The sequence below is a fragment of the Gekko japonicus genome, unplaced genomic scaffold (genome assembly GCF_001447785.1).
Source record: "Gekko japonicus isolate JY-2015 unplaced genomic scaffold, Gekko_japonicus_V1.1 scaffold946, whole genome shotgun sequence".
In the NCBI taxonomy this organism is placed as follows: Eukaryota; Metazoa; Chordata; class Lepidosauria; order Squamata; family Gekkonidae; genus Gekko; species Gekko japonicus.
Window position 1 is genome coordinate 619,606 of NW_015162506.1, and position 23,777 is coordinate 643,382.

The 23,777-nt window shown below is 47.4% G+C and overlaps 1 protein-coding gene across 1 annotated transcript in view; it reads right to left on the reverse strand.

Annotated features, from left to right (window-relative positions):
* The window catches only part of LOC107106051 (cadherin-4), a gene marked incomplete at its 5' end in the record, with an annotated part of 75,958 nt that overhangs the window by 22,694 nt on the left and 29,487 nt on the right, over nucleotides 1–23,777 (reverse strand). Inside the window, 3 exons of the mRNA XM_015406136.1 lie at nucleotides 10,379–10,612; nucleotides 12,701–12,934; nucleotides 23,583–23,725. Of these exons, the coding sequence (XP_015261622.1) occupies nucleotides 10,379–10,612; nucleotides 12,701–12,934; nucleotides 23,583–23,725 (611 nt within the window). The remainder of the gene's footprint in view (nucleotides 1–10,378; nucleotides 10,613–12,700; nucleotides 12,935–23,582; nucleotides 23,726–23,777) is intronic.

Here is a 23,777-nt window from a genome sequence, read left to right on the forward strand (position 1 = left end):
ATTTATACCCCACCCTTCACTTGGAGTCTCAGAGTGGCCTACAAACTCCTTTCCCTTCCCCTCCACACAACAGACACCCTGTGAGGTGAGTGGGGCTGAGAGAGCTCTGACAGAAAGTGCTCTTTTTCAAGAACAGCTCTTATCAGAACTATGGCTTGCCCAAGGTCATCAGGCAGCTACAAGCAGAAGAGTGGGGAGTCAAACCCGGTTCTTCCAGATTAGAGTCTGAGCACTTAACCACTACACCAGACTGGCTCAATTCCAGATCAACAAGATCAATTCCCCTTTAGGAAATGGCTGCTTTGGAGGGTGGACTCCAACATGGCATTATACCTTTATTTATTTATTTAATTTATACCCTGCCCTATTCCGCAAGTGGGCTCAGGGCAGTTTACAGCATAAAATCCACTTAGGTCCCTCCCCTCCCCAAACCTCAGAGAGCCAGCTTGGTGTAGTGGTTAAGTGCGCAGACTCTAATCTGGGAGAACCGGGTTTGATTCCCCACTCCCCCACTTGCACCTGGCTGGATGACCTTGGGCAAGCCGTAGTTCTGATAAGAGCTGTTCTTGAAAAAGAGCCGCTTCTGTCAGAGCTCTCTCAGCCTCACCCACCTCACAGGGTGTCTGTTGTGGGGAGGGGAAGGAAAAGGGGTTTGTAAGCCGCTTTGAGACACCTTTGGGGAGTGAAGGGCGGGGTAGTAATCCAATCTCTTCTTCTCCTTCTTCCCAGGCTCCACCCCCAAATTTCCAGGGATTTCCTAACCCGGAGCTGGCAACCCTGCTCCCGGAGGAGTACGCCAGTATGGTAGACATGTCTGCAAACACGTTTCTGGCATGCCCACATTACATTTTAAGCTGTACACTTAAAACCTACTAGAAACGGACTATAAGATGTAATGGGTGAAGCCGCTGGTGTGTTAAACCTGCATTTCTTCCTGTGTATTTTGAATGGCTTTTCTTCTTTTGCCAGTTTAGCTGGCAGGATGGCTTTATCAAGGAAAACACATGAAGCTGCCTTATACGGAATCAGGCCGTAGGTCCTTCGAAGTCAGGACTGTCTACTCAGACCGGCAGCGGCTCTCCAGGGTTTCAAGAAGGGGTCTTTCACATCAAATCTTACCTCTGATCCTTTTAGCTTGAGGTACCAGAGGGATTGTACCTGGGACCAGTGTTCCCTCTAAGCTGAGTTAGTGTGAGCTAGCTCACATTTTTTTAGCCTCCGGCTCACACATTTTTGTCTTAGCTCAGGTAGGATGGCCCAAAGCAAACTAATTTAGGCAGCAGCCAAATCGTTCGCTCTCAACTTTAATGCCAGTAGCTCACAAAGTAGGATTTTTGCTCACAAGACTCCACAGCTTAGAGGGAACATTGCCTGGGGCCTTCTGTAGGCAAAGCAGATGTTCTGCCACTGAGCCACAGGAGAACATTGTGGGGAGAAAGGGGGTTGGCAGCCCTAACCAATGGTCTGATCCAGATCTCCTTATGCACAGCTTGGCCTTTGCTGACTTTCAGTAATGATAAAGAATGGGAGGAAATCCTCTGCTTGTGAAGACTCCAGGGGATTCATACCCCAAGATACATATTTATTTAGTACTTTTTAATCCGTCCCTTTCTCCAAGGAGCTCGGCTCAGCCTCCCTGGCTCTGCATGCCTTCATTTCATTCTCACAACAACCCTGTGAGGTAAGTTACGATGAGACCGAGAGAGAGGGACTGGCCCAAGGTCACCGCAGAAGCGTCATGGTCCAGCAGGGATGAAAACCTGGATCTCCCAGGTCCTACTCTGACACCGGACCGCCACACCACAGGGTTTTGTTTTACAAAGTGGTTTAGTCACGCCGGCCACATGACCACGGAAACATCTTCGGACAGCGCTGGCTCTTCGGCTTGGAAACGGAGATGAGCACCGCAACCCTAGAGTCGGATTCGACTGGCTTTCGAGCAAGGGAACCCTTACCTTTACTTTTTTGGATGGGAAAGTCTGCATTTTTTGGTTCTTTCGTTTTCCGCCTTCCAAGTGCCATTAGGATTTTATGCTACGCAAAAAAAAAAAAATCCACTGGTGTGAAGAGAAGAGGACCGGACAGCTCATTACAGCCTCCGTATGTCAGCTGGCCCCTCTCCCGTTTCTGCTCGCAAAGCAAAATGGCTTTCAGATTGCTCAGCGTCGCTTTAACGCTTTCCCCAGGTCTTTTCTGGAGGCAAATGAAACACAAATGTAACTCTTATCTCTGACCGAAAGGGGGGGGGGGAACAAACCCGCTCAGCTATTTACGCCATCTATCAAAGCCTTTGGTCGTCTCTTACAAACCCACAAACTGCCTGGTGTGTGAAAACAATATTAGAATGGGTGTTTTTTTTTAAAAAAGCAACAACTCTTTTTTTTTGGGTCGCACACGTAGAAAAACTGTCCCATTAACGCCTCTACAGCTACCTCGACAAAGAGGCTTTCGACCTGTCAATAGCAGATACGGCTGGCTCTGTTTTTTTTTAAAAAATGCGCTTGCATGAATAGAAAGCTCTATTATAGCTGCTGGGCCTGTTTCCACTCCGCATGGGGTGTTCTTGAAATCCATTGTCTTCCCTCATCTCAGGCTCTTCTCTCCCCCCCCCCCCATATTGCTCTTCAGTATGTTAAAGACTGCAGCAAAACCGGAGCCCCGGTGGCTAGTGAGACAGTTTGCTGGAGGCCGTGAGCCTCTGAATGATCAGTCCTGAGGGAGGGGACACTGGAGGACAGGGCGAGGTTCCACTGGAGCTCTGGGGGGTGGTAGCTCACTACTTGTCAGGCGGGTGTCTATTGCCCGGCTACAGGGTTCGCAGGACCCTCCTGGCAACCAGTGTGTGTGGGGGAGGCCCAGGCAATATCACCAGTAACATGGTGACGGCACTTCCAATGTGTACCGGAAGTGACATCATCATGGTGTGACGTGGCGGCGATGGCGTGATATCTGGGCAAAAACTCTGTGGTAAAAATGGCTTCTACCATAGAGTTTTTGCCCAAATACCAGAATGTCACTGTAGCATCACCAATATGATGTCATTTCTGGTATGTGCTGAAAGTCAGGGCTATTTTTGGGCAGTAACGCACAGGAACGGAGTTCCGGCTGGCTTCAGAGTTGCCACACCCACTACAGCCCAAACCTCTGTGTGTGTGGCTACAGAGGGAAGGCCTGGAGAGCGACACCCCCCCAGCGACTCCGAGGCGGGCGGGTGGGTCGTGGGGACTGGAAGGATCAGGGAGGCATTTAAATGCCTCCCTGTGCCTTCCTCGGCTTGTTTAAGGGCCGGCTTGCCCAGGCAAGCCAAGGGAAGACATGGGGTGTGTGGCCTAATATGCGAATGAACTGCGATGTCGGGGTGTGGCCTAATATGCTAATGAGTTTCTGCTGTTGGGCGTGGCCTATTATGCTAATGAGTTCCTGCTGGGCTTTTTCTACAAAAAAAGCCCTGCTGAAAGTGATGGCTCAGCGTTGCTGGTGATGTAGCCTGGGCCTGCTCCTGCTAAGTCCACCCGCTGGCCAGCTGATTGGAGGCAGGGGGTGGGAGCTGGGGGCAGGGGATCCCCCACCTGCAGTGTGTGTGGGGGGGGCTAGCAACCCTACCTGGCTAGCAGCACCCAGCATGGCTGTGGTTAGTCACTCCACAATTGGGAAGGGCATAGTAGTAGTCGTCAGTCCTCTACTGCCCCCTCCCAAGTGACCCTGGCAAGGCCATTTCCCTCCATCTTATTTATACCATGCTTATTTCTTATTTATATCCTGCCTTTCTCCGTGATCAGAGACTCCAAGCGGCTTTTCGCATTGTTCTTCCTGCCTCCCCTTAATCCCCACAACAACCACCTTGTGAGGGTAGGTTAGGCTGCGGAATTATGACAGGCCCAAGGTCACCCGGCAGGCTTCCATAGTTGAGCAAGGGATTCAAACCGTGTCATCCCAGCCATGAAGGCGCTTGGGAAGATCCTTAAGTGTAAGGATGTGTTGCTGGCGACCAAGATCAAGACAATTCGTACGGTAGCAGTCCCCATTAGTATGTTAAACATTACTATGAGAGTCAGTTTAGTGTGGTGGTTAAGTGCGCGGACTCTAAACTGGGAGAGCCGGGTTTGATTCCCCACTCCTCCACCTGCAGCTGCTGGATGACCTTGGGCAAGCCATAGTTCTGTCAGAGCTGTTCTCTCAAGGATAGTTCTGGTAAGAGCTCTCTCAGTCCCACCTACCTCACAGGGTGTCTGTTGTGGGGAGGGGAAGGGAAAGGATTTTGTAAGCCACACTGAGACTCTGAGTGAAGGGTGGGGTATAAATCCAATCTCTTCTTCTTCTTCTACGTATGGGTGTGAAAGCTGAACAATTAAGAAACCTGACAGGAAGAAAGCTGATTCGTTTGAAATGTGGTATCTCCGTTTCCAAGCTGAAGAGCCAGCGCCGTCCGAAGACTTCTCCATGGTCATGTGGCTGGCATGACTAAACGCTGAGGTGCACGGAACGCTGTTATGTTCCCACCGAAGAGGTACCTATTTATCTACTTGCGATTTCTTGCTTTCGAACTGCTAGGTTGGCAGGAGCTGAGGCCAGAGATGGGAGCTCACTCCGTCACGCGGCACTCAGGTCTCGAACTGCTGAACTACAGGCCTTCCTGTCTGCAATTCAGCATCTTAATCTCTGAGCTGCCGCAGCCCTGCACATTTAAAGAAACTCATAATTAAGAAAGGGGGTATGCAAATAAAGAAAAGTCAAATAAACCCGGAGGGAGGAGACAGAGAACCGGAGGAGAAAGGAGTGGTAGGAGGTGCTTCCTACAACCTGAGAGATAAAAAGGGCAGATGCCCCAACACCTTTAAAAGACAATACTAATAATAACCCAAAAGGACATTACTAATATAATTAACCTCTTTATTTTTGACAGGTAAAGAAGAAAGAAGATCTTGACAGGTAAAGAAGAAAGCTGAGAGAGCTCTGAGAGAACTGTTCTTCAGAGAACAGCTCTGAAAGAACTTATGACTGATCCAAGGTCACCCAGCAGCTGCATATGGAGAAGTGGGGAATCAAACCCAGTTCTCCCAGATTAGAGTCCGTGCTCCTAACCACTACACCAAACTGGCATCTTTAACCACACCAGGTGATGTGAATGGGGACCGCTATCTGATTTCATACTGCAAAACGGATGTACGGTGGCATGCCCATTCACATGTGGTCTGTGTGCGGGGTTCCCAGTTCAACATGGGACATTTGTACACAGCACCTGCTAGGGTGGAATGTACAACTCTGGACCCAGGTTAGGGCAGGGCTGTGGGACCAGGGACTAATTCTCTGCCAAGCCACTTGAACCCATACGTGGAGATGTACAACAAGGAGGGTGACACTGGAGGGGCTCTACTCACTCATAGCCATCAGTGGCTGTTATGTCCGCTGCCTGCCACTAGGCGACAGCGACTCACTGCTGAGCTTAACTCCCTAGGAACAATAGGGACTAGGCTCCTGGATTTTCTTTGGGGAACCAATGGGGACTTTGGCAGGAGGTTTAAACCCACCAATAGGATCGAGAGGGGTTCCCAGGTACTATATATAGTTGGCCACCCGGCTGGCATTCTGTGTTCTAGTTGTGTACCAGTAAACCATGCTGATCATTACATCCGTCTCTGTGGTTTCTACATGCGTCTAACCCACTACACAAGGCCCAAGGAGCAACAGCACCTGGCTCCTGAATAAGCCCCGTTGCTGGCCGGTGGACCCACACTATCATCCACCAAGCCCCTGGCCATGTCAATACATGAAGCTGCCTTATACAGGGTCAGACCATTCATCCATCCAAGTCAGTATTGTCTACTCAGACTGGCAGTGGCTCACCTACTGACAGATCCTTTAACTGGGGATGGTGGGGATTGAACCTGGGACCTTCTGCGTGCCAAGCAGATGCTCTTCCCCTAAGCCGCAGCCTTTCCTCTGCCACGCTTGGCTTGGAGGCAGCATGGGGAAGCAATGAGGGTGCCTTGCTTAGGCCGACAAAACACCTTGAATTAGCACGGTGGGTGACAGAGCCCACCCCTAGCTTTTGTTCGAATGAAGTTTTTTTTTAACAAAACAAAACTTCCCAAAAAAATCAAAGTGACAACCTAAGTGGAAAAGGTCTTCCTATCCCAAATTCCATTTTTCACAAGTGAAATAAGCCTAGGTTATCTGCTGAACATTAAAAAAAGTCAATTAGAATGACAATGAATGTAAAAAATACGCGTTTGTAATAAAACCCATAATTTAGAACAGGATAATGGATTTGAAAATGGAAAAAACCAGGATTCTCCTAAATCAAATGTCTTTCGACGGCAGTTAATTTCAGTCAACAGAATTTTCTCGAGTGTTTAAATCATACTTTAGACTTTGATTTATATGCAGAGCAGAAAAAAGTGGGGGAAAGAAAAAAAGACATCTTCTGCTTTATTGCTCCCGTTACTTCCAATGCCATTTTTTTTACTATGTAAAATACTAAAAATTGGCATTAAGAAGCTTTATTATGTTCAACAATCTTAGAAAGCAGATGTGTACTTATAGCTCATTACCGTCACCTCGCTGTAAAAATTAACATGCGCGGGTTCCAAATTCGCGGTGAGAATGTAACTCCTCATTTTGCATGTGTAATTGGAGACGGTTGTGTGGTCATCCCAGGGATTTTTTTCTATCCTTCAAGATGTGGTCATTCTCGCGGGGAACTACACATTATAGTTGATGTAGGGATGCTGCCAAAAATGGCCTTCTAGTTTAAATTATTCTTATCTGTTCCGACCCCCACACCCGTAATGTGGAGGCAATAATTTGGCTGTCTTGAAACGTTTTCATATTGTGACTTTCTCTGTCCGCTTCCATCTAACTTGCTGCCGTTGACAGTGTCAGGGAAACGCATAACTTGACAGCAGTGTGACCCAGCTAAGGATTCTTGCAAATTGCCGGAGAAGGGAGGAAAGAATTAGCCTGTGGGGGTGGCTGGTTTTGGTGGCACCCCACTGTGGTCTATCGGTGGGGGTGGAAAGCGACATCAAGTTGCAGCCGACTTACGGCGATCCCGTAGGGTTTTCAAGGCAAGAGATGTTCAGAGGTGGTTGGCCATTGCCTGCCTCTGTGTCATGCCCCTGGCATTCCTTGGAGGTCTCCCGTCCAAATACTAGCCAGGACCGACCCTGCTTAGCTTCTGAGATCAGATGAGATCAGGATAGCCTGGGATACCCAGGTCCGGGCAGAAAAATGCATATTGTGATGGTAATGTGACATAGATAAGGATTCCTGCACCTTCCTGGAGGAAGGCGGAAAGGATTAGCCACCGGGGGTGAGGCTGGCTTTGGTGGCACCCCAGTGTTGTCCATTGGCAGTGGTGGAAAGTGCCATCGAGTCACAGACGACTTATAGGGACCCCGTAGGGTTTTCAAGGCAAGGCAAGAGACAAATGGAAGTGGTTTGCCATTGTCGGGCTGTGTGTAGCACCCTGGACTTCCTTGGTGGTCTCCCATCCAAAAGTTAACCAGGGCCGACCCTACTTAGCTTCTGAGATCTGCAGAGATCAAGCTAGCCTGGGCCATCCAGATCAGGGTGTGTTGTCCATCAGCTCACAGCTGACTTATGGTGACCCCCGTAAGGTTTTCAGGGCAAGAGACACTCAGAGGTGGTTGGCCACTGCCTGCCTCTGCCTCACGACTCTGGTATCCCTTGGAGGTCTCCCATCTAAATACTAACCAGGACCAACTCTCAGCTTCCAGGATCTGACAAGATCAGGCTAGCCTGGACTATCGAGGTTAGGGTGTGTTGTCCATGACATGGTCTTAAATCCTCTGTGATTCGCAAGTGGAGCACAGCTCGGGGAGTGAGATTCCGCCCACCTCTAACTCTCACTTCCGCCCACTGAACCACCTGACAGTTTGTTCCTGGGGGGGGGGGAGCACAGGAGGAAAAGTGGGGGTCTGCCAAGGCAGAGAGGAATGAGTGGAAATCACCTTCGCTCCTCTAACGATGAAAAGGCCCTTCTGCCGTTGGAAATTGACGGTATGATACAAGCCCCGAGGTCGTCCTGCTCTTCCACAGATCTCTTCGGACATGTGAAAGAAATTGTGCCTTCGAAATGTTGGGGATTCCACTTTACAGCATCATCCTGACATACATAAATACTTTGTGCTATTATGAACTGGTGTTCTGATTTTGTCCTAAAGGTAAAGGTTTCCCTTGCTCGAAAGCCCGTTGAATACGACTCAAGGGGGTGGCGCTCATCTCCATTTCCAATCCGAAGAACCAGTGCTGTCCGAAGACTTTTCCGTGGTCATGTGGCCGGCATGACTAAATGCCAAGGCACACGGAACGCTGTTACCTTCACACCACAGTGATGCCTATTTACCTACCAGTTTGGTGTAGTGGTTAAATGTGCGGACTCTAATCTGGAAGAACCGGGTTTGATTCCCCTCTCCTCCACTTGCACCTGCTGATGTGACCTTGGGTCAGTCACAAGCTCTGGCACAGCTCTCCTTGAAAAAGAGCAGTTTGTGTCAGAGCTCTCTCAGCCCCACCCACCTCACAGGGTGTCTGTTGTGGGGAGGGGAAGGGAAAGGAGTTTGTAAACCGCTCTGAGACTCCAAGTGAAGGGCGGGGTATAAATCCAATCTCCTCCTCCTCCTTGCTTTTGAACCGCTAGGTTGGCAGGAGCTGGGGCCAGAGACGGGAGCTCAGTCCGTCATGCAGCACACTCGGGTCTCGAACTGCTGAGCTACTGACCTTCCGGTCTGCAGCTCAGTGTCTTAACCTCGGAGCCACTGGGGCCCTTTGTCCATTATGGATAACCCCAGTTTCTTATGTCAGAGCCACCATATGGTAAAGTGGGTTGGTCAGCTTCTGTATTAAAAGGGAAAGGGGAATTAAAACTGAATAGCAGGCAGGAGTTGTGATGTTTGTGAACATTCTGTGTCACTAGGGTGCCTGCCAGCCAAAGCAAGTAAGCCTTCTTTGAATGCAGCGTCTTCTATCATTGCTTTTGCTAAAAGGCCTTCAGAATATCCATGAGAAAGGCAATTGCAAGCCCCAGGTAGACCTTGGACTGCGTTTAAAAACATCACTGCTGGGGGATATGTGTACAATTGCCAGCTATTACGCTATGTGCTACCTTTAAATGTTTTAATTAATGGATCAATTAAGAACATTTGTGGCACACATTAAGGGTGACTTAGCACAACATCCCATTAACATTATTGGAAATATCAAGGTAAAGGTATTGTTGCTTTTTTTGAAACATACATTTTAAGATACGTTGTTCTTCATTCTTACATCTGCCTACTGTGTTATGAAGGTAACTTATATGTTAATGAAAGTCCTGATAGTGTTGGATCTACTTCAAAAGTGAGCAGATAGCTTTGCTAGTTAATTGAAAATGTCAAGTGCTTTGATGCAAGCCCTCCCCCAGTCTTAAATTCAAGTTATAGTTCTACGCTCTGTGTTACATTTGGCATGATTTGCTTAGCAATACTTTAATAGTCTTGTTTATTGGCTTATATCCACAACTTTTTCCTGTGCTAAATTCTGTTTTAATTATTTGAATTTATGCTTATTTTTGTGTTTGTCCTACCTAACTACCTACCGACCTATCATCCATCCATCCATCCATCCATCCATCCATCATCTATCCATCCATCTATCCATCCATCCATCCATCCATCCATCCATCCATCCATCCATCTATCCATCCACCCACCCACCGGTCCTTTCTGCACTTAGATCTCATCCCTGGTTTTATCAGAGTTCAACTCGCGACACAATACTTTGCATTTATCCCTGGTTATAACAGCATCCGTTTATCCCGGGACAAGTGTGGGGTGAAACTGGGGTGACCTCAATGTAATGTGGGGGAAAAAAACCACCCCGAGATAATTACAGGGGTGAACTTGCGTGTAGTGTAGAATGTAAGTTCAGAGACAGGGTTGAACCAGGATTTAAGATCTAGTGCAAAAAGGACCAACTGTGACCTCTCATGGGGAGTTCAAGGCAAGAGATGAGCTGAGGTAGGTTGCTATTGCCTTCCTCTGCATAGCAACCCACGTCTTCCTTGGTGGTCTCCCATCCAAGTACTGATCATGCCCAACCCTGTTAGCTTCAGATATCTCTCCCTCCCTCCCTCTCTCTCTGCCTCTGGCCTGCAGTCAAGCTGAGGATGACCAAACAGTCCTAAGCAAGCAGAAAACAAACAGATCATAGGGTTCCCACTTCTAGTAGCAGCCGAATGACTTTTGATTTGTGACTGAGAAGGCAGCTCCTTGTTCCTGACAAATCCTGAAATCTGCAGGACTTGTGATTGATTCACCCAGAAGGAGAACACCTTGAGGACCTCATGTTGGGACCACTTGCCACCCGCCATACTTACTTAGTAAAATGATGATACATATCAAGATGGCAATGATGGCTCCAGTTCCCAGGCCGGCTGCCGCGACAGCTCCGATGATAGTACAGTCTCCATTCTCGTCACACGGGCACACCTTGACTTTAATAACGGACATGTTAAACAGAGGAGGGTTCCCGGAATCTGTCACAATGATCGGGACGTCGTACACGCCGGCTTCCAAGTACATGATCCGTAAGCTGAGTTGGGCATAGTCACCTGTAAGGGAGCAACATGGAAAGCAGTAAGTCACTGATGGCACCCTTAATAGTGTGTCCATAGACAAAAGGCGGGTTTTGTTCTGGTTCCAGAGGAGGGCAATGAAAATGGACGGCAGGCCTGGAAACTAGCCCTTTAAGGAAAGCTGAGGGAGCTGCTTATGTTTTGGAGAAGACCAAGAAGAGCCATGATCATGCTATTCAAATCCTGTGAAATGTCTGTCATGAGAGATGGTTAAGACTCTTTCTCTGCTCCTCCAGGGGGGGAAGGCAAGATCTAATGACCTTAAGGAGAGGAGATTTCAGCTGAACATCAGGAGGAGATTTCCTTAGGGTAAGAGCCATTCAGCAGTGGAAGAAATCCCACAGTAGGGGAGCTGGACATAGGGTTGCCAGGTCCCCCATGACCACCAGAGGGGGATAGGGGTTAGGATTGCTAGATCCAGGTTGGGAAACACCTGGAGATTTGGGGGTGGAGCCTGGAGAGGTCAAGGACCTCACTGGGGTACAATGCATTAGAGTCCACCCTCCAAAGCATCCATTTTCCCCAGGGGAATTGATCTCTGTAGTCTGGAGGTGAGCTGTGATTCTGCAGGATCCCCAGGTCCCACCAGGAGGCTGGCACCCCTAGTTCGACAACCTCAACCTAGAGAAAGTAACGACCTGGTCCTATGAATGTGAATCTCATTTTGTTCAACCGGAGTTACTTCCCAATGAGTGCGTACAAAAGACCACTGTGAGGGAGGTGGGGCTGAGAGAGCTCTTGAGAGAACTGCCCTTGAGAGAACAGCTCTGAAAGAACTTATGACTGACCCAAGGTCACACCAGCAGCTGCATGTGGAGGAGCAAGGAATCAAATCTGGTTCTCCCAGATAAGATACAACTGAAAGAGTAGAACCCAGCAATTTCAGATGGCAAGAACAAACACAATATTGCTGAACAAGTTCATAATATAATATATAAGACAATACAAATGCTGTTATAATTATTATTTTGTTTCCACAGATGGATACATCAAGAGACTAAAGTCTCAATGCAGGCAGGACGAACCTTCCCAGGCTTGACTGTCCGTTTCGACCTTTCGTCTTTATCAAACGTCAGTTTGTAGAAGTCTGTCTTCAATACATGATTTTCAACAATATGTGCAAAGTTTCAAAGGTGGCTACTTCAAGCTCTCATAGTAAACAATTCCATTCAGGATAATGCATTGAAATGTGTGCAACAAGACCTTTCAAGACAGACTTCTACAAACTGACGTTTGATAAAGACGAAAGGTCGAAACGGACAGTCAAGCCTGGGAAGGTTCGTCCTGCCTGCATTGAGACTTTAGTCTCTTGATGTATCCGTCTGTGGAAACAAAATAATAATTATAACAGCATTTGTATTGTCTTATATATTATATTATGAACTTGTTCAGCAATATTGTGTTTGTTCTCCCAGATAAGAGTCTGTGCTCCTAACCACTACGCCAAACTGGTTCTCCAAGGTGGGTAGACCTCATGGTTAAGATGCCATAGGCCAGGTTCTGTGATAAGGAAGTCACTGCTTAAGAGCCCTATTACAGCTGATTGTGGTTCCGACACTCTTCTCCACCCCCCTACTGTCCTAGTAATCTTCCCACTACCCCAACTTTTAACTCTGTTTCTATATTAAAGTAGAAAAGGACAGTGACTTTTTATGCAATTAGAGCTGGAGGAATGATCATTGATCCTGATTGTGGCTCGTGACAATAAAAATGGAACATAAGGAAGACTGATAATAGCTTCCCCCCCGGGCTATTACAGATGATTTATCCCCAATTCGGTCCTGATAACTGTGCGTAATTATGAACTGCATTAAAGCCTAGAGGGCTGGGGAGCCAGAGCACCAATGAAAACGAGGACGAGTCCTGCTCAAGTCCAGATCCATGCCATTTCTCATTAGCCATCTTGCTTATAATGTCACCCAGAATGTGGGCTTTGAAATATGTGGGACTGAGGGGGGCGGTGGGAAAAAACAAAAGGAAGTTAGAAAGTTTGAAGGCCGATCCCCCCGGTGCCCACGAGTGAGCCAAGTTCCAAACGCCATCGGTGTTGCCTGCCCAGTTTACCGTTTAGCCGCGTAATGGTCCAGTTCTTCCTGATGGCAGATGGCACACTTGGCAGCTCAAAGACAAAGGGGCCAACGTTTGGATCAATGTCAGCGTCAGCGGCTGTGATGTTGATGACATTCAGGCCTGGCTTTTCACAGATCTGTGCATCCTTTGGCAGGAGCTCAGGAGCGTTATCGTTGATGTCAATTAGGTAAATCTGCAGTGTGCCAGTGCCGCTGGCTGGAGGGATACCTAAATGGGGAGAAGATAGTTTCAGCGAGTAATGGTTAAGGTTGGCGTGGGAAGCGGCAGGCGCAGGGACATTTCCCCTCATCTCCAACTCTGATAGACCTCTGGATGAAAGAACATAGAGAAACCATCAAATGAAACTGTTAGGGGCATAGTCCTGATGCGGTACAGCTAAGGCATTTGGTAATCCTCCAATGGACTATTTGCCATTCTGTGTCAACAATGCCCTACTACTCTCTGTGTTCGAGAAACAGGTCTCTCTGCAAAACAATTAATGGGCACAAATCTGACATTAAAAATCGCAATATTCAGAAACCAGCAAATATCTTCCAGGGCATTCTATCTCTGATCTAAAAGTTACTGTTCTCAGGCAACGGCACTTCAAAGGGAGAATCCACCATGAAAAGGCTGAATTAGAATTCATTAACAAGTTCCAGACTATTTACCCATACCTCTGTCTTAACTTGGACCTGTGATTCCTAACTCCCTATAGCTAGTGGTATTTTGCATAGACTTCTATTATTTCACATCGTGTCCAATAATCATGCACTAACAACAGTTGGGGAGGTGGAGAAAATGAATGGAGAAACTATTCTTGATCATCTATATACTTGATCTTGATCTTGGAGTTGCCCAGAGACACTGACCTTCTGTAGGCTTAGGACAGATAGAAGAGGAATAGATTGGATTCTTCACTACCCAGAGGAGTCTCAGAGTGGCCTACAATCTCCATTCCCTCCCCCTCCCCACAACAGACACCCTGTGAGGTAGGCGGGGCTGAGAGAGCTCTTCTTACAATGTGGAACTTGCAGAAATTACGACCCAGAGATTAAGTGATGGCTTAGATGGCTTTAATGTAGATAAATTCATGGAAGATAGGTCGGTCAATTGCTACGAAGAAAGTTTGCTAAATGGAACTTGTTCTGAGGAACCTCTGAGTTCCAGCTGCTGAGGAAAAATAACAGAGGAAGGTAGAAGCTGTCTGCTCTGCTTTCAGCACCATCTGAATGGTTGCTTTTGGAAAGAGAATATTAGACCAGAAAAGTGGGGACCCGCGATACTTGCAAGGAGGAATACCTTCCCCCCCCCCCTAGCCTTCTTCTACCTTGCCACTGCAGGTCCCAATCACCCCTCACCAACACCACCACTGCAGGGCTGATGCAGCTTCTTTTACTGTCCCACATTGCCATCCTCAGCAGCGAACCTGGTGTGGCTCCCGGAGGGGCTGATGAAGTCCCCCCATCACTCCTGCTGGGTCCAGCTAGGCTTCCTCCCCTTTCCCAGACCCACAACAGAGAAGGAGGAGGTCTGGGGGGGGTGATTAAACCCCCCCATTTATTTATTTTTCTAGTTTCAAGTTTTTCTGCAGACTCAGGGGTCCCCCGAGTTTATGGAACTATGTCTTCTTTCTGTGTGGCCCCAGTCCACAGAATGAGATATCCATAGTTGGGGCCAAACGTTTGCTGTTGGAATACACAACAGCCCTGGGTCTGATCCCAGCTACAAAGGATCAGGTTCCAGTTTACTGCCTTTAGCCATAGGCCGTTACAATGACAGAACAATATAACAATAACATCTGTATAAACTTCTAAAACCAGAAGAATTAAAAACTAGGTTAGGACACGATAAAACATTATAATAATTCCATCTCTCCCATCCAGACAAAGGCAAAGACGGGTTCTTTTTGCTCCTTTCTCCGCACCTGTCAGAAAGCGCAGTCTTTCCCCTCCCACTATTGCAGGGACGGGAGAACTTATGGATCCGGGCCATCTCCCTGCCTTGCCAGTACTTAAAGTTCAAAGCATCCTTCAAGATCAGAGGTTAGCAGTCCTAACACTTGTCTTTCTCACAGCCGGGGGGCCTCCAAGAGAAATGGTGGAGCCTCCAAATAAGAATCGGCCATGCAAAAGTTACAAGTTCAGCCTCTCCACTTAGGATTTGACGTCCATAAAGGTTAAAAGCCGTCACTGTCCTGCCTAATCCTTTGCAAACGAACAAACCGAACAAAAAATAATAATAATACCCCAGTTTCTTCAGCTGTCTGGGCCTGCATGCTCCAGTAACTTCCCTTTCGTTAGTGGGGAGGAAAAAAAAGGAGAGTCCATTTCCTTCTAAGCGGTTCGATATTCTTCGTTCCTTCCATTTCCCATCCCTAGTGAACTGTGGGTTGTTTTGTTCCAGGTCTCTACTCTGTTTCCTCTGATGGGCCATGCCAGAGCACTTTTTAAAGCTCATGCTCCTGATTCTTTCTGTCTTTCTAACCCTTATAACACTAACAGAAATGAATAATAATAATAATAATACCTCTCCACCAATTCTTCCCAGATATTTTAGTAAAACGTTCTACCTTGCATTGCTTGTTTGTTTCTGCTGACTGAAGAGTCTCCGCATCCCAGAAGAAGCCTTCTAAATCCCTTTCTCATGATTGTAACGTTAACTCACCCAACCTCAAGGTCTAGAAGTGCAGAGATTCTGCTTTCTCTTTGGCAGCCCTGGACAGAGCTCCCTTTAGACTCTCCTTCCTTGATCCGGCACTGCACTGGCTGTACCCACAGAACGCAAAGCCTGGAAGGTTAAGCGTGGCTTCCTGCATTCCTTGTCAGTCCTCTGATGTGCAAATGCTTAGCGGTGTTTCTGGAGTACCCAATGGACAGACCCCCCAGCTGTTTTTCTTTTCAACTGAGGGGGCTTAAATCACCTTTGCCTATTAACATACCAACTTCCCAGGACAGTTTCCTAAAAAACCCAAAACACTATTCAAAGAGATATAGATTTGGAGGGGAAATGCCAATGAAAACGTAATGGCACAACAGCGCCTTGCATAGACGCGGAGGATCTCTCGGTTCCATTTAGTGTGACTATTCGAGCATAAGACGAAATAATATTTGTTTCGCTTTTTTATTTTCAAAGGGCAATTTGCAGCGTGTTTTCTCAGAAATTCCTCAACATTTGGGTTTTTTTAATCCCTGGAAAGTAGAAGAAAGTGAGCCAAAGTCCCTCAAAGGTTGTTTGTGAAATGTCCCCAGGGGAATGGCCAATTAAGCTACTCTGCAAAACATACAAGCTCCTGGCACAGAATCTGAACAGACTAGAGTTGCCAGGGCTATTTTGGGGCAGGAACGCACAGGAACGGAGTTCCGGCTGGCTCCCGAGTTGGCCACGCCCAGCAGGAACTCATTAGCATAATAGGCCACACCCAACAGCAGAAACTCATTAGGATTGGCTACATTAGGGGTGTGTGGCCTAACATGAAAAGGGGTTCCTGCTACAAAAAAGCCCTGGGTTTTGACAACAAACAAGGTAAACAGAATAAGAAGCAAAAGGTGGGTGTGGCTGGATGACCACACTTCTGGTAACATGGGGGAGCGGCCTAATGTGCTAACGAGCTGTGCTGTCATGGGTGTGGCCTAATACGCTAATGGGTTTCTGCTGTTGGGTGTGGCCTATTATGCTAATGAGTTCCTGCTGGGCTTTTTCTACAAAAAGAGCCCTGATAGATCTGGGGTTAAAGCTGATCGCCAGGCAACAGAAATCAGCTCACCTGGAGAAAATGGCTGCTTCAGTAGGTGGACCACATGGCATTAATACCCCATTGAAACCCCCCTCCCCAAACCCTGCCCTCCTCAGGTTCCACCCCCCAAAACTCCAAGGATTTCCCAACCCAGAGCTGGCAACCCTAGTGCAGACGCCGAAGTTGTAAGGAGAACATCTCAATCTCTTCTTCACGCTACCCCAACCTTTGGAGAGACAGGTCCTTTTTGGTGGCTTCTCCCCAGTTCTGGAATGCCCCACCTTTCTGAAGACCTCGGTCAGAATATTTTACAATGCTAGGAAGAGACCTTTTTATTTAGCCATCTTTATTTTGTTTTCAGTGCTATGTGTTCTATTGGGATTTTTTTCATGTGTGTTGATTTTGGACGGGAACATTTGATACATGTTTTTATACTCTTCGATTGATTGTATACTGTCCTTGTATGTTCTTTGAGGAGAACTGGTCCATAAAGAATATTAAGAAGAAGAAGAGAAGAGATGGGATTTATACCCTGCCCTTCACTACCTGAAGGAGTCTCAGAGCGGCTTACAATCTCCTTCCCTTCCTCTCCCCACAACAGACACCCTGTGAGGTGTTGGAAATACCTGTGTTGCAAGGTCTAAATTCAGTCATTATAGGGTTAATGTGTTTACCTTGTGTGCCATTGTTTAGACTGACCTAGAAGGTAACTTGGCACAAAGCCAATGGGGAGAAAACTCGGAAACTGGAGTCTATTTACTAACAATCATTGGTTAATGTATTCAGGTGATTTCCTTCTAGGGTCAAGAAAAAAGAATTCTAATGTACAGGCAAGGTTCAGCTTTCCCCTGCTCAAAGCCTTGCTTCTGCAATAGTCCTGTAATTTTGTCATACCACGAGGTAGGTGGGGCTGAGAGAGCTCTTTCGAGAACTGCCCTTAAGAGAACAGCTCTATAAGAACTTATGACTGACACATGAAGCTGCTTTCCACCATTAAACCATAGTCTATCTAGCATGGTACTCACTTTAAAAGTGGCAGCCATTCTTCAGCATTTCAGGCAGATGATGGTCTTCCCTAACACCCATTACATCTTTTAAAGGGAGATGCCGAGAACTGAACGTGGGACTTTTTGCATGAAATGCAAGGAGGAGGAGGAGGAGGAGGAGGAGATTGGATTTATACCCCACCCTTCACTCGGAGCCTCAGAGCACCTTACAATCTCCTTCCCTTCCTCTCCCCACAACAGACACCCTGTGAGGTAGGTGGGACTGAGAGAGCTCTGAGAGAACAGCTCTTAAGAGAACAGCTCTGAGAGAACTTGTGACTGACCCAAAGTCACCCAGCAGCTGCACGTGGAGGATTGGGAGTCAAATCCAGTTCTCCAGATTAGAGTCCTCTGCTCTTAACCATGATACCAAACCATTCTACCCCTGAGTCACAGCTCTAAACATAGCTCAATTTTTTTCCTCATTCAGTTTCAAAACTAAATTAAATGAAATCATGCGAACCACCTGTCGCACATTGCATTGTTCCATGTATGCACTATGATTTCATTAAAAATGATATTAAAGTGCTATGCGCTACTGGAGGCATTGTGCTGCTACTTGCATAAACGGGACTGAGTGAAGTACATTCTCCTTTCCACTCATGCATACAATTTCTCATTAACGAAAAGGGCTATGCTAAAGCTTGAGCTCACTTGGTCAAGACCTTCCCTGACCACGGTTATTCATGCTTGGAACCATGATACTCTTTTGAACCCAATGCACATGTGTTTCCCTGACTATGAAGATCTCTGAAGACTTAAAAAATCAGCCATCGAGAGCTTTTGCTCAACTCTTGTCTATCCTACAGGACTTGCATTAAAAGCAGAGGGGACACGCAAATTTCGACACAAAAACCGAAATGCACGAAACTTTGGCTCAGGTCTATTGGCTATAATGCTCATTCGCATTACAAATGGCTCCCCACTCCCTCTCATAGTAAGACTTATCTGAAGGTGGCATTATATGAAGCCCAACAGGTTCAAAGGCAATAGAAGGCTCAGATGCTGGACACTCCTCCTTGCGTTATCAGTTAGCAAGTGTTTTCAGTGAAGGAGGACTTTAAATAAAGTAAATAAGATATAGGAATTTAGACAAGGGGTCTCATTTAATGAGATGGTGGGTGATCCATGAATTCTCTCCAGCATTTCTTGTTAAAAAAACGTCAGCAGCAGATGCAAAGGGCTCTGTGCATCTGGGCTGTGGTGCACTGGGGCGGGAGGAGGACGTTCTCTCTCCGAAGCTTTCCAAATCTCAACTGCTCTGGAGTTGCTATGTGTCCCATGGGGGATATACATACCAACTCAGATATTTACTTTTCCCCATGGGCAAATAGTGGATGTGTTGGGGGGTTAATCGGCATGAAGAAAAGGGTTAGACACCATTCTTCCACTCTGTAGTCCCGATCTGAATTTCCAGCTGCTGCCACTAACAGTTGTTTTTTTTTTAAAAAAAAATTGGCAGATCCATTCACAGATCTCTAGCATGGTGACTCAATTTGCTGTTTATTTCAGTGTAGTGGTTAGGAACGCAGACTCTGAAAAGGGTTAGACACCATTCTTCCACTCTGTAGTCCCAATCTGAATTTCCAGCTGCTGCCACTAATGGTTGTTGTTGTTTTTTTAAAAAAATTGGGAGATCCATTCACAGATTTCTAGCATGGTGACTCCATTTGCTGTCTATTTCGGTGTAGTGGTTAGGAACGCAGACTCTAATCTGGGAGAACCGGGTTTGATTCCCCACTCTTCCACATGCAGCTGCTAGTGTGACCTTGGATCAGTCACAAATTCTTTCAGAGCTGTTCTCTCACAAGCAGTCCTCAAAGAGCTCTCTCAGCCCCACCTCCCTCACAGGCTGTCTGTTGTGGGGAGGGGAAGGGAAAGGAGATTGTCAGTCGCTCTGAGACTCCTTTGGGTAGTGAAGAGCAGGGTATAAATCCAATCTCTTCTCTTATGTATGTATGTATTTATTAATTTATTTATTTCTGTCTGTCTGTCTGCTGTCAAGTCACAGCTGACTTCATTATTTGAATTTATGCTTATTTTTTGTTTTTCCTTCCCCTCCCTTCATCTATCTATCTATCTATCATCTATCTATCGGGTATAAATCCAATCTCTTCTCTTATTTATTTATTTCTGTCTGTCTGTCTGTTGTCAAGTCGTAGCTGACTTCATTATTTGAATGTATGCTTATTTTTTGTGTTTTTCCTTCCCCTCCCTTCATCTATCTATCTATCTATCATCTCTCTCTCTCTCTCTTCTATCTTCTATCTTCTATCTTTCTATCATCCTATCTACCTACCTATCTACCTACCTATCTACCTACCTACCTATCTCTTTTTTACCCTGGTTTTCTCCCCAATGGGTACCCAAGGCGGCTTACATCATTCTCTCTCCTCCATTTTATCTTCACAACAACCCTGTGAAGGTAGGCTAGGCTGAGAGAGTATGACTGGGCCCAGCTCACCCAGTGAGCTTCCATGGCATTGGGGGGGGGATCTGAACCTGGGTCTCCCAGAGACTAGTCTGCCACTCTTAACTATTAGACCCCACTGGCCCTAAAACAGAACCTAGATGGTCCGAATCCACCACACGGCGAAGCTATGGGTCTGTCATTCCTTTTCTTCATGCCCACTGCCCCTTGAAGCTGTTTTGTGTGCTGAACTATAGCCCCCCTAAAAGTGCTGAAGAAGGCTCTGAAAGTGGATCTTTGTAGAAGTCCACTTCCAGACACCTGCCTACCTCTCCACACAACCAGTGTGAGGAACACCAATTTGAGGCAAGTTTGCCTTGGACATACAAGGCCAGGGGTCACCAACATGGTGCCCGTAGGTGCCATGGCACCTGCTGACACCTTTCCTGGTGCCCACCAAGTGTTTTTAGAAAGTGGGTGGGGCCAGGTAGGGCTGTTGCCCAGGAGGGCTTCTGATTGGCCACTGGAAATTTGATTGGCTGTGCAGATTTTTTTTAAAAAGTTGCCTAGCAACCACTGCCACCATAGCACAAGGATCGTCAATGTGTGACTGACGTTAAACTGCTGTGGCCATTTTATGGCTGGCTCCACCTCCTGTGGCAGCCATTTTGTGGTGGCCATTTTGTGGCTGTGGCCACCATGCTGTGTCAGAATTTCAAAGGTGCCTGCAGCCTAGAAATGGTTGGGGAATCCCTGCACAAGGTGATTTATTTCAGCACTTGCCAATTGATTCACTGCTTATGGGTTCGTTACTTTAAAATAATTAAATTTGGGGGCTTACAGAAGGGAGTTCTGGAGATCATACCAGGAACTCCTAAGAGCCTGTTAGTGCCTGTCCTGATCGAAATGCTGAGCTTCCCGGTCTGACAAAGTGCAGTCTCAGACACAATAATAAATCAAGAAATCTATTGGCCTTTCAGGTCTCTTTCTGTTTTTGCTGCAACAGAATAACCCCCTTGGAACTTCCTAGTAGTCTTTTCCCGGCGACTATTTCTGATTTCCTCACGGAACGATTCTGGGTGTGTTCTGAGCTGTGGCTTTGAGACCACGATGAACCTCACGCTCTCCATCCTTTCCCTATGAGCCTTCTTTCTCCACACAACCAGTGTGAGGGAACACCAATTTGAGGCAAGTTTGCCTCGGACATACAAGGTTAGGGGTCACCAACAATGTGATGAGATTCTTCACATTTCCTTCTATGGTTTTTCCACACCAGGCTTCTGATGCAGACGAGCTTCTTGACTGCACCGGGTTTCCCTCTCCCTTACCGACATTATGATTCGCCCAGCACTCTCCCATTTTTCTCCCCCGAGTTTTCCTTGCGTTTCTCTAGACCACCTCAACTATGGTTTTAAAAATGGAGGGTAAACTGTGAAGAAAAGCTGGGGCAGTGGCAACCAGCGAACCAGAAAGGCCAGCATCCAGATGGGAGCTGGGGATTTCCTGGAATTACAACTGATCTCTAGATTACAGAGAACAGTTCCCTTGAAGAAAATGGCTGCTTTGGAGGGCTGACTCTATGGCTGATTGAGGTCCCTGTCCTCCTCAGGCTCCACCCCCAAATCTCCAGTAGTTTCCCAGAGTGCCGATTGTGGAGTTCAGGGGCTTGCCTTCAGGGGCAATGGCCTCACATCCTTCCTTCAGGGTTGGGGACAAAGGGTGGCGGTAGGGGAACAGCTATCTTGAAGGCACCCACTGGTTTGTGGAGTGCCTCAGGGGGCGGTACTTTCCCCGATGCTGTTTAATATCTATATGTGCCCCCTTGCCCAGATTGCCTGGAGGCATGGGTTAGGGTGTCACCAATATGCGGTGACACCCAGCTGTATCTGTTGTTGGGTGGCCAGTCTGACTCTACCCCAGAAGATCAGGACTGGGCGTTACAAGCTGTGGCTGGTTGGCTTAGACTGAGTCGACTAAGATGGAATCCAACAAAGATGGGGGTCCTGTGCTTGAGCCAGGGTGGCCCGAGGGTAGGGATCCCACTCCTGACCTTTGATGGGGTGCAGCTGGTGCCAGCTTGGGAGTGCTCCTGGATGTCTCTTTAACAATGGAGACCCAGGTAGCAGCCACTGCCAAGTCAACCTTTTTATCATCTTCGGCTGATCAGGCAGTTGGTTCCCTTCCTCGAATGCAACGACTTGGCAACAGTGATCCATGCAATGGTCACCTTGAGGTTAGACTACTGTAATGCTCTCTACATGGGGCTGCCCTTGTCCCAAATGCAGAAGCTGCAGCTAGTGCAAAATGCTGCGGCCAGGCTGTTGATGGGCCTACCTATATGGAAACACATCCAGCCTGTGCTGAGAGCACTGCACTGGCTGCCAATAACATACCGGATTCGCTTCAAGGTGCTGGTTTTGACCTTTAAAGCCCTTGATGGTCAGGGTCCAGCATACCTAAGGGACCACATTTCCCCATATGTTCCCCAGAGAAAACTGCGTTCAGGGGCCCAGAACCAGTTGGCCCTTCCAGGTCCCAAAGACGCCAGGTTGGCGATAACCAGGGCCAGGGCCTTCTCAGTGGTGGCTCCGTACTGGTGGAATGAGCTTCCGTAAGAGATCAGGGCCCTGCGAGACCTTTTACAGTTCCGCAGGGCCTGCAAGATGGAGCTCTTCCACCAGGCATTCAACTAAAGAGCTGCATTATACACCGAGGAGTGTCCCTGTGCCCTGGCCTTACCATCTTTAGCCCGCCCGTGCTGCATGTATATAAGGAGATCAATGGAGCTGGCGCAGGAACATCATTATCACTGCCACCTATGGAGTATTGTGTAAATCTGAAATTCTCTGCTCTCGCGCTTTATCTGAATACTGCACTTTAGGATAACTGGTTTATATGATTTTTGGTTGTTTTTATGATGTATTTTAATTGTATTTACATATGCATTTTACGGAATCCACCCTGAGCCTGCCTCGACAGGGAGGGTGGGGTATAAATGGAATAAAATAAATAAATAAATAATAACCCTCCCCCCCATCCCCACTGGTGGCCAGGGCGGGTGCGGGAGGGAACTGGCAATCCTAGGGCAAACAGTACTCGCTGTAGGGGAGAGAAGAGAAGAAGAAGAGATTGGATTTATACCCCGCCCTTCACTACCCAAAGGAGTCTCAGAATGGCTTACAAACTCCTTTCCCTTCCCCACAACAGACACCCTGTGAGGTAGGTGTGACTGAGTGAGCTCTGAAAGTACTGTCCTTGAGAGAACAGCTCTGAGAGAACTATGGCTTGCCCAAGGTCATCCAGCAGGTGCAAGTGAAGGAGTGGGGAATCAAACCCGGCATTTAACCACTACACCAAACTGGCTACACCAAACTTAACCAGCACACTAAACTGAGAGGAAATGAGCTACATCAAAAACCCAGTGCGAAAAAGGCCCTAGTCTTCGGCTTTCCCTCATCACATTCAGAGACAGCTCCACAAAAGTAATTTACTCTGACAACGTCCTGTCCCAGCTTCATGGAGGAGGTTTCTCTCTCTCTTTCTCTCTCTTTAACAAGCAAACCTGGGCAACAACAAAAAATATATATGCAAACTTATACTGACAACTCTGTCAGGGCATCATTCGGGTTAATGCATCACGCTACAGTATTATTGAAGCCCGGCCAAGGCAGAAGGTGGGCCTACCGTTGTCAGCTGCCAGGAACGTGGCCTCGTAGACGTTGTTCTTAATATAGGCTGACTCACGATCAAGGACGGCGGTGGTGGTGATCTGACCGTTTGTGGCATTAATGCTCAGCCAGTTTGCCGGATCTGACAGCTTGGAGTATCTGTGGAGAGCAGGGATAAATACATGGCAGTCTCTTCCCGTGACAGGTCCTC